The sequence below is a fragment of the Syngnathus floridae genome, chromosome 2 (assembly GCF_059516105.1).
Source record: "Syngnathus floridae isolate MCC-2025c chromosome 2, RoL_Sflo_1.0, whole genome shotgun sequence".
Lineage (NCBI taxonomy): Eukaryota > Metazoa > Chordata > Actinopteri > Syngnathiformes > Syngnathidae > Syngnathus > Syngnathus floridae.
The window spans coordinates 14,751,153-14,762,521 of NC_142414.1; the positions used below are offsets into that span (position 1 = coordinate 14,751,153).

The window sequence follows — 11,369 nt, forward strand, 5'->3', positions numbered from 1 at the left end:
TAAATATATAAAAACGATTAAATAGAATGATATGACTGGCATAAGAACAAATATAAACCACATAAAAAGAAAACTCACCATTACGTTGAATTAGTGGGAGCACGGAGGTTGTTTCTCAGACACGAGCCGGTCCCATCTCGGCGTAATCGGCGAAAAAGACACCCGAAATTTGTCTTTCAAAAAAATTCCAAAGGTTTGCCTTTTAATGCAGGATACTTGGTCTCCATGTGCCGAAGCAGTTTTGAAGGCTTCTTGCCTCGTTAGCTAGCCTGTCGCCACATATAATGCAGAGTTGGGGGGCTTGGCGCGTCAGTCACCTGTGGCGATAAATCCATGTTTTAAGTAGGACTCCAGAAATGTTCTTTTTAATGGAGCTTTTCTTTTCTTAGAAATCGTAGCCTCTTCTTCTTCCGTCTCCTTAAGGGGCTTTTTTCCCTTTCCGAATAAGCTTTCCAAACATCTCTGTTCCTTGCTCATTCTTGCTTGCTTCGCTAGCTCGACTGGGGTGACATGTCAAGTGTGCCGGACGAGCGTCTTGACCTCTTGACACAGGTGCACCGACGGATGTAATTAGGAGAGAATTGCCCAATTTTTAAATATTTTTCAAAATAAATTCTCCAACTCATTTTTGCGGGCTTGACTGGGGAAAACATGTCACGTGACCGACGAGCGTCCTGACCTGAATAAAAAAATAAAAATAAAATAATAATAATTGTATATATATAAATATATATACACACACACCGGGCCGCGGGTCACTTTGTACCGGGCTGCCAATATACATATATATATATATATATATATATATATATATATATATATATATATATATATATATATATATATATATATATATATATATATATATATATATATATATATATATATATATATATATATATATATATATATATATTTATATATTTATTTATTTTTATTTTTTTTTTATGTGCAAATTGGCAGCGCGGTACAAAGTGACCCGCGGCCCGGTGGTTGGAGACCACTGATCTAAACTAAGGAAGAGAAACATGCGTGTTACATGATAAAGCAGAAATTAGGTTTTTGGTTTAACTCACCATTAGTCAACAAGGGGAAGTATTTTAGCGTTGTATCAACGTGTTTTATTTATTTACACTAAATATAGTCAACAACAGTAACAACAACAAAAACTGGAGAACCTACAAAATGTAGAAAACTTTGTGCTCTTTTGTGCTCATATTAACGTTTTGAATGAAAAGACAGGTAAGGGCAATATTTGGGGTCTCTGACGGTTAAGAAACAAGCAGGCGGGAGACGGGTCGGTCTGACTGGTAGAAGGTGCCGGGTGGGTGGCCTCCTTGGAGAGCAAGAGACATTAGAAACAAAGAACCTGTTTGGCGGTTTCGTGTGAGGGATGTCAGAAAAGTTCCTTACACAACTTGTGCCTTTTCTCGGCAAGGAACGAGAATTGCAGGATTTTTGTAGACAAGTTGGTTGATTGTTGGGCCTATGTTGAAGGAGAAACCTTGTAGTGTGCATTTAAAATTTTAAGACACATGGGCCTGGAACTTCTCTGATGAACTTCATGTGTGCTCATCAGCAGTGTAGCCAGCATATTCAGGGTTTTTTTTGGGGGGGGGTCGCTTTGTTTGCTGGATTTTAAAAAGTTTCATATAAATTAATAAAACCCGAAGTGACATTTGATCAGTAATAATTTAAATACAGTACAAACCAGTAACAGAACCCTGTACGCATTTCACTTAACAAACTTCTCAAGTCTGACCAAAACTCTGGCACACTTGCAAGACGCAGCAAAGCTTTTAGTACCACACACATATATTTGTCCAAAATCAGGCAGGACACAATTGGGGACCGCATGACATCAGCATGTGCTTTTCGCTACTTTTTAAGTTCTGCTGCCTCCCCAAATAGTAATATGGAACAACTCATTTTCAGTTTGGGAATGTATGTCAGAGACAAAAATCAGCCTTGTTGTTTGAGCAGTGTACACAAGTGGCTGAATCATCCACAACGCAAATTTGTACAAAGATTTCAGCTAAGCAAGTCCAGTATTCAAAAACAATTTCAAGACCAGGGCGCAATACTCTGTTCAATGACCAATTAGATGACATAATGTCATTGTGTTCCTCGATTGCAAATGTTCAAAGTGCTTATTGTTGCCATTATTTCAAGGTGGGCAAGGCGATGACGATCATCTTTTCCGCTTCAGTAGTGTTCTTCAGGATGGGCAGGGTCGCAGAAAAATCGAGAGCTACGTTTGGCCGACCGAGCTGTGAAGGGGCCGGTTTTCAAAGCTGAGGAAAAAAGGGGAAAAGTGCCAATTAAATGGAAAACAAAACATACATAAATATTGTAGGTCATCACATCATTTTATGTGGCCCGTAAAGGCAAATTATGCGTCAACTTAATGTTTCTAGTTAAAATATCGAATCTGTAAATTGTCTTCCCTTTTAATAGCATTGAGATATTGAAATGAGTTTTGTTACGATCCCATTTTCAAAATAAATGAGAAAATTGTTAGACCTTCTTAAACTGGTTGCGTGTCTTTGATGATATCCATTTCTATTTATGTCATTAATGGCCCCACAAAGGAAACCATAACTACGATGTGGCCCACAATAAATGAGTTTGACACCCCAGCTGTAGCGCTATCTTGAGCTAGCTAGCTACAGATTGATGAGACAAAAAATCCTCGTCCTTTGAAAATTTAATTACATTTGAGTAAGCAAGACGTATGCAAAAATATTAAATATTCATCATAGTATTGAAAAGATCCTAAAAGTCCTAATTCCTCACAGTATTTACAAGTGATGTCATGAGGTCAGAAGTCATTTACCTGTGATGATGTCTTCGATGGCGCCGTCCTTTCCCTCGTAAACATGACGGCTGTCCTTTCCTTGCCGTCGTCTCAGTTCGGTGAGAAGCTCCTGCTGCTGCCGTTTGCCCTTGTGAGACGGTGACTGAGAGGGGACAAGCAAGAAAATGAAACACTTTCAGAAGCACTGAGGGACATTTCCGACAGAAAATCAAAGATATTTTCTATCCGTCATCTTCATATGACCCTACCTTGGTTTCTTCATCCTGCTGCTGCTCCTCCTGTTCCAGTTTCTCCAGCATCATCTGCTCCTGACGCCGTCGCTGTTCGTTCTCCTCCTCAGCCATCTGAACGCCCGCAAGTTAGCGCAGGCCACAAAATCTTACTGACTCAAAGGCTAGGCAACGTTTTGTGTCACTCACCCTGTAAGCTTTGATGAAACGGACAAAGATTGGGAAGAAGACGGATGGCGGCATGGTTTTTGAGCTCTCGCCAAAAAATTTCACCACATCTTCAAAGGCATCCTTCAGAAACAAACCACTTTTTTGAAGACATTTTTGTTGTGATGGTGTGTATGTGCACGTGTGTGTGTGGTTGTGTGTGCGCATACCTGGGCTATGCGTGCATCCTCTTGAAGTTTGTTGAGTCGCGATTCATGCCTGCTGATGAAATCTTTCAAGATAGCGTTGTGCTGCACACTGAACTCACGCCAGGTGAGTTCCATCCCGCGCTGTATCTCCTTTACGTCGCACAACACATTCTCTAGACTCACTGGAACGAACACAAACATGTACTTGGTCGCAAATGCTCGAAAAAAACACTGTCGTCATTCCACCTCTAACCTGCAGCCGCCTTGTCCACATAGTGAAGTTCGTTGTAGAAGAGTGCCGCGGTGGGATATTTCTCTCTGACCACGTTGCTGATGTAGTGAAGCAACGTCTGTGTTCTGTCAGTGGACTTGGTCTCCAGGAGCTAAAACCATGTCAACAGGGAAAGGTCAGGAGAGGTCAGACTTAACTCACTAGTTTTCAGACTTAGTACTTTGGAAAGACTCAACTTGACTTTTCACTTGAATTAGATGAATTGACGTATTTTACATTCAAGGAGTGTTGTCTTGAACACGCCACTGTATGTCATTTTTTTGCGCGTGTACGTGTGTGCGTGCGTGTGTTACCAGGTCTAAGCTCTGTAGTTTGAAGCCGTACACAGCACCTCTCTTACTGCTGTTCATGTAATTTCCAAGGGCTAAGATGATCTGGATCAACAAAACAATAAAGGCTCAAAATGATGAGGACAATGGTGAGCGCACACCCACGATGGCAACAAACTGACCTCGAGTATTTTTTTCAGTTTTTGGGATGATTTTATAGAAACAGATGCTGCAATCATGGCATGGAGTTGCTGCAAGGAAAACATAAGTTGGTTAAAAAAAATACACACACCGTAATCAAGTGCTTCTCAATGTGTGACTTACCGGTGTTAACAATTGCACATTGTCGCTGAAGTTCCCCATGAAGGTCATAATGGACATGCGCTGGTTGAGTCTTTCAATACGACTGAACTGGACCATGAAGCTGTCTTCGTCACTCAGTGCCTCCAAAGGTTTTCGGTCTCTCTCATACTGGCGGAGAAGCTTCACCTCGGCTTCAGTTGGCAGGAAACGCATCAGACACTCCACAAAGTCCACTCGAATCGTCCGAAGATCAAACCTAAGCAAGCACAATCCAGCTAAGACACGAGAGTTTGCTCACAGATGGCTGAGTAGACTTTTCAGGTACTTTACACAGAGAAAGGTGAAATAGAAAAGGGGGAAAAACACAGCAGACTTGACAGCCACTCTTCTCTGATGTCTATGAAATGTACAGGACATATTTATTTTACCTTTACATCACAGTTGCCAGGTTTCAGGTCACATCCAATCAGGGCTAAGCTTCAGACAACTGGTGAGCCGTGATTGGTTGTGACCTGAGACTGTGATGTCATTTTCAGGGGACAGCACGTGGCAAAATGGCCGCCCCCTGAGACAGATAAAACCAGGTGGATTTTGCGTCTTTAATTCATATTCCTAAAACAAAACATTAACCAGTACACTGTGTTTCGACTAGTTGGGTTCAACAGAACATATTCTTACAAAAAAAATTGGGGGTTGACTTTCCCTTTACGAACAGATTATGTTTGCCTCCTGTGCAGCTGAGCATTTATATGTCCAGGTGAGACTTACATGTGGATGGCACGGCAGATGACCTCTGGACCCTGACCGGCTTTTCTGAGTGTGATGGCCAGGTTCTTAGCCCGGTTTGCGTCCAGCAAAGAAACTCTGGATGGAGCTTTCTGGGGAAGTTTCTGTCTGGACAAAGTCAAATCCATTGCTGGACCCTGAGCCTTTGTTTTAAAGAGTTCCTCAAAGCCCTCCACATCCAGATCCTGGACACAGACAGACCGGTATCAACTGGATACACAGTTTCAAACACGACAGGTTGATTTAACCGGTACCCTCAGGATGGCTTCGTCGTCAATGTCATTGAAGACGGTGCCGTTGATTTGACTTGGCTTCAGGGCGACCCAATTCAAAACAGGCATTCGAAACTTGGTCTGGATCGGCTTCTTTATCTTCACCGCTGCACAAGTGAAGAAACGGATTGGATGAAACATTGTAGTGAGTCGTTTTAAATAAGGTCTGGTGGTTCAAGGACAACGTATTGATTAACTATCGTGAGAGATGGATGATTGTTAAACCGGTGGCTGCTTGGGGGGGACCGATGACGGATAGATGGTTGACACGTGAATGATGGACAGATGATTGACATATGTGTGTTGTCATTAAACATACAGAATAACTTGAGTGGTCCCTCTGACAGCAGAATAAAAGAGAACAAACTTTGTTAGTGACAATCAGAGTGAAGTACCAATTACCACCTAAAAAACCATCAAGACCAACATTAAAACTACAGTAGCATAGTAGACCTAAGAGAAATAATTGGAAAATTAACACTGTGCTTGAATGTAGGGGAAAAAACTGCACCTAAAAACAATTCCTAAATATGACAACACAATACATATAAGTTTAATAAAAAATATACTTAAAATTTTATTTAAAAAAATGAAATACAACTCTAATTAGGCTTAGTGATCCTCACTCTTTATGCGTCTGCGCTCACCTGCTAGCCCAGAGTTGAAGATGACAGTGGGCGATCCCCCTGAACCCGGAAGCGGAGGGGCCACTGGCGGAGGAGGAGGTGGCATCGGGAGGGTGGAGGAGAGTTCGCTGGTCCGACACGGAGGTGGAGGAGGTGGGGGAGGAGGGGGAGGAGCGGGTGGTGGAGGAGCAGGGTACAACCCGTTGGACACTTGAAAGAAGAAGGCGGGAAGCAAATCAACATTTTTTAACATTTAACATTATATTTATTTTTTAAATAATAAAAATTAGACATTACCGAGACTGGTTTGCTTGTTTTTTTTTGTCACAGTAATTTGGGATTTTCTTGAAACTGCAGATCTACTCCACTTCTGGGATTTTGTTTTTTAATTGGTAGGGTTCACACTCACCTGAGGCTGGCACTGGTGGTGGGGGAGGCGGCGGCGGTGGGGCCGGCATATCCGGAGCACCGCCCATTCCGGCTCCCATGTTATGATAGGCGACTGTCTCTGGGCTGGATCATGGAAATAATAAGAATAAAAACTCTTCTTTGTGTTTTTGTGTTGTATCCAAAAAATGGTGCTACCTGGGGGAGAGAGTGGCGCAGGGAGGAGGCGAGGGTGAGGCAGAATTGGCCACGCCCCCATCACCTTCTCCTCTTTGGGGTTGAGGAGCTCCGGGACCTCCTGCCTGTTGGGCCTCTTGGGCCTGTCGCTCAAGACGACTCTGACGGCGAATGGTCTGATCCTTCTCCCGGACAATCCGCCTCAGTGTGTGCACCTGTGTGTTGGCACTGGCATACACATCCTGTGCGACACAAAAACAGTCCCTTCAGTGTAAGGTTGACCATGGACTCGAAACATATTCCACTTCTAGAAGTAGGATGAGAAAATGTGAAACACAATATCAAAAATACCTTTTAGGGGGGCTCCCCATGTCAGGAATATTTATTTATTCATTTATTTATTTACGTGACTAACCCGGAGTTGGTCCAGCTCTTTGTTTGTTTGCATCAGCTGTTTTTCCAGTTCCACAATCTTCAGCATTGCTTCATTTTCTACATCAAGCAGACGCTCCGACATCTGCGTAGAGAGTCACGTGAGTGGGAAATGGTGGTCCGTGTCATCATAGTGCCGTGTCAGCTTTTCTTACGGTACTCAGGTTCTCCTCCAGCTCTTCCACTCTTTCCAGAGCTGCGGTTTTGGTTTCAGCATCTTCTAGCAGAGTGCCGACGTCAAACACGTTGTCCAGGTATGCCTGGATCTGCACCTGGAGTCGGTCACTCTCTGTGTGCTTCAGCCTCTGGTAGGTGGCAGAGGGACAGGGGGACAATGATTCTCTTGTGGACACGATTGATTGTTTGGCTGGCTCTCCTTCAATTGAACAGGGATCATTTGACTAATGCCGACTGGAAAAGTTCCCAAAGTGTTACCTCGAGGTGGTCATCCAGGTTGAGTTTGGTGAAGTCATACTGCAGATGCACTCGGAAGTTCATGTCTTCCACCGAGTGGACCACAATGTTAATGAACTGCATGCATGCCACCTGAACAGATGAACAAAACAACTCGTCGGCAATTCAAATTCAAGTCTTTCTGATTAGACAAGATCATTAAATTCATTTTCATGCTCACAATACGTGGTGTTGACCTTACCAAGAAGTCAATATTGTCATCTTCATTTTTGAAATGTTCCATCAGCTTTTCAAAGCGCATCGACTCGGAGCACACCTATAAAAGATCAACCAACCCATCGACAATCACTCAACAAGGCAGTCAGTCCATTAATCCACTTAAAGTCACTTTGACGTCAGGTGTTTACAGTTTTAAAGTTGTCAAAGGCCGACAAGATGATCTCATGTCCACCTCTGACCAAACACACAGCCGCCAACAACTCCAGCACCAGAGCCTTGGTCCTGGAGGGAACACAGAGCAAAGATCAGCTTTTAGCACAATGTTCTGCATTGTTTATCATGTATGATGGTGCTAGCAACCTTGCATTCCTGTTGTTGAGGCTCAGAGCAATTTCGTTGACTCCATGCGGGTGAGACATGACCATGTTGAAACCGTACTGAGGAGATCACAACAATACGTGTATTATTTCCATGCTTGGCCTAATTTGAGTTGACTTATTTTTAGATTTCAAGAATGCAACAGCCTCAAATAATCTGATGTCAACCACATTATTTTTTTCCCACCTGGTAGTTCATGATAGCTCGCAGACACATGATGCACACGTGGACGTCGTCTTTCTTGCAGACCAGTCGGGAATTTTTCAGAGTGCGACTACTTGGCAGCGTGTTGGAGCGAGTTACCAAAGTGGAACTACTAACGAAAGAAAACCTGATCAGAAATTGGACCTGCACATTTTTGCCTTTTGTTACCTGATGGAGTGCCGTGCTGATCTGGGTGCAGAGGACGAAGGGGACGGGAGACTGCAGTCCCCGTGGAGATCCTCTATGGAGCGACTCCATGGAGAGTCAATTGAAGCGGCGTCTCCGCCAGACTCTGACTGTTCACCATCAAATCTGCAAAGGCAAAGTTGAACAGACACAAATGAGCTTATAAAATCTGATGGTATGGCTTTTTCCTGCAATCAGACCCAACAGGATTGTTAATGTGTTCACAGCGGGTTCCATGGCAACACTGTTAACTGGATTTGTCCTGACTGCTTTTCCAAACTTGCCCTAATCCAGCTCGGAGGAGCTCGAGCTCATCTACAATCCTAATGAAGTATAGAACATGGTTAGAATGAATACAGGAATAATTTCCAGACTTACGTGACAGCATACTGAGCGAAGGACAAATACTCAACCAGGACATCCAGCCCTCGGTTCTCCTCGTTCAGAAACTCTCGAACCCACCTGCACGCAAAAGAACGGATCAGACAGGCCAAATAGACAAAAAGCCGGACACTCGTATGGTACCCAATGTGGTTTGTGCGAAGAGAAATCTCAAGTTCTCGGAGTGTCTGGGTTGACTCCTGGACCCGCCTCCGGAACTTCTGCAAGTACAATGTCAGTTCACGTAAGCAGACAGTAATGTGAGCTCATTGGTGGTTCTCGATGTGCTTTGATTGATTGAAGTCATAGCAGCAAGTGAGAAGGCGATAAATTGATCCTCTATGAAAATGAGCTGATCCAAGTGATGACTGCCATGCAACATATAGATCCTGATCCAGTACCGGTACAGGTTAGGACCACAATGTCTTGTGCTGCAGGTTCTGAAGAGTGCAATCTGAGTCAGGTAGTGGTGCAGTGTCATAACAGAATGATTCCGTTCAGTTTGGTCCAGTTTCTTTTCATTTCCACAGATCATAGAACAGCAAGCAGTTGTTCTGCTATTTACATTTGTAGGTTTCTATCTTCTGTCCATCTTACCTTCCGCGTGACAGCCGGGTCGAGGAATCCTCGGAGCTTCTGGATGTATGTGTGCGGAGGGTTTTTAACCTGGAATCTCTCCTACATCCCCAACGTGATGGTTAGCACGTTGAAAAGAATCATCTTTAAATGCAACTTGAAAACGAGGTCGTACCTGATCACAGATGAGCTCCCACTTCTTCTCATTGTCATAGGAACGCAACAAACGCACCTTGTCTGGAGGAAGGTTCATTGAATTCTGAAACACAATTTCATCTTGGAATCAATATGTCTGCAGACATAATCTTGTGTGGATGGTTATTTTCCAGGTCTCAGTCAGTACCTGTCTCGCAGCCCCCCACAACAATACACAAGCAGCAATAGTCTACATCAGGCTGTTGCGTCGTATCCCCCATTTCTTTCCATATCTGTGTAGTTACCAGCGCAATGGAGAACCTCTCCTCTAGCTCGGCGGCGTCGGGCATGGGCAGTCGGACCGGTGCGGCTCTGGACCGGATGACGGCCAGCTGGCTCTCCATACTCTCGGTGTTCCCCATCACAGACACACTTCACACACGCTTGTAGCCAACACACCCACCACTACAGACAGAGCACTCAGCACACACACAGCAACAGCAGGAACATGTGGTCAGCCATAGCACACGAACACAACTGGAGGTGATGAAGGCCGTGGCTTTCTCCCTCTTCCTTCCTTCCTTCCTTCCTTCTTTCCTTCCGTCAGTCAGTCTCCTCCAGTATGCCTATCGGTCTTCCCGTCTGTCTCTGCTCTGATGGTCCCAGTCCACCAAGCCCTGCCGTCTCACTCTTTGTCTCTCGCCTGCCACCGATGGTGATGATGATGTTGAGCCCGGTGATGCTGGGCAGCGTTTAGTGTGTCTATATAATGTGTGAGCGTGTGTGTGTTGTGTGAGCGCGTGTTGCAGATCAGCCGGTTAATCCTCCCCCCCTCTCCTCCCCCATATGAAGAAAGAGAGTTGTGGGCCGCCTCCTCTTTGTCTATGTCTCTCCACCGCTCGCTGGCTTTCGCTCCCCGTCTTTGTGTCGCTGCTGGCTCAAGCCTCCCTCCCTCCCTCCTCCCTCACTCCGCTGCATCCTCAGACAATGAGGCCTCTGCTGCAATAAGCTCCGCCCCCTAGCAAGCTGACGCGAACACTTCCAGTTGATTTTTAAAGGGTTTATTGGCTGTGGAAAATTGAGATGTGGATAAAATAAATACGAACAACCGTGTTTTTCTTTATTAAGACATACATTGCATTTCCCTTTTCTCTTCCTCCTTCCATATTTCTTGACCAATTCAAACCATTCTAACTTCAACTTACCTTTATCAATTCCTTCCATATTTCTCCATCGATTCACTTCTTACACTCAGCAAATATAGTATTTCATTCTCCTTCCACATATTTTGACCCATTTAAATGATTCTGACTTCAATATATTCAAGTCATTCGGGACTTCTCAGGAACTGTTCACGTTACGCAAATTCCCAAACGTTCAAAATAAAATTCCCCATTTCATACTTACATTCTGGTTCCCTTAGTCTTAAACTTTACTTTTCAGCATTTTATATCATTTTACAGCGTTCAGTTGGGCTTCTAGTTTTAAAAGTCAAGTAATTTTTTTTCCTTTAGAATATGTTCAATGTGGCTTTATTAATGTAAAACATGGTATTCTGAATAATATTAGATTTAAGTAAAATGAATTAAGCAATTTTATCCATCTCAGCGGTTAAATAAAAATGCAAAGTATTGAAGATGAAACCAAATTTCTTTTTTCTCTCTTTCGCTTCAATTTTCATAGTTTGTTTCTTTTTCAAAAACCCTTCGATTTATGAAAAATAGAAATGCTATTTGTCTTGTTTGTTAACAAATACATGTATGAAAAACAATTTTTATTTGTATTTCTGTATTATATATTTTATTTTAGTATATTGTACTTTAATTTATTATGATACATGCCATTGACATATACTGTATGTTTGACAAAGACAAAAAAGTTTATGATTTTGATACAAGGCAACTGTTTTTGTATAGCACCATTTATAC

At 43.2% G+C, this 11,369-nt stretch overlaps 1 protein-coding gene across 4 annotated transcripts; it reads right to left on the reverse strand.

Annotated features, from left to right (window-relative positions):
* Positions 1-1,094: 1,094 nt before the first annotated feature.
* Positions 1,095-10,414, reverse strand: fmnl2b (formin-like 2b). 4 transcript variants are annotated; one of them, XM_088400027.1, is made up of 28 exons: positions 9,747-10,414; positions 9,482-9,565; positions 9,328-9,408; positions 8,875-8,951; positions 8,728-8,811; positions 8,332-8,475; positions 8,146-8,272; positions 7,942-8,018; positions 7,770-7,863; positions 7,604-7,678; positions 7,384-7,494; positions 7,104-7,253; positions 6,932-7,033; positions 6,538-6,758; positions 6,362-6,465; positions 5,974-6,162; positions 5,646-5,666; positions 5,309-5,433; positions 5,037-5,239; positions 4,290-4,524; positions 4,148-4,216; positions 3,990-4,070; positions 3,658-3,787; positions 3,426-3,586; positions 3,238-3,339; positions 3,067-3,162; positions 2,837-2,960; positions 1,095-2,294 (listed from the first exon to the last, which is right to left on the reverse strand). In XM_088400027.1, exons 1-28 carry the CDS (start codon positions 9,861-9,863, stop codon positions 2,206-2,208), a joined length of 3,273 nt encoding a protein of 1,090 aa, XP_088256153.1. In that variant the 5' UTR covers positions 9,864-10,414; the 3' UTR covers positions 1,095-2,205. The 4 variants fall into 4 exon arrangements, with proteins under 4 accessions (XP_088256153.1, XP_088256127.1, XP_088256145.1 ...); XM_088400001.1 differs by having other exon boundaries at positions 8,146-8,275; XM_088400019.1 differs by lacking the exon at positions 5,646-5,666.
* Between the last annotated feature and the right edge of the window lie 955 nt (positions 10,415-11,369).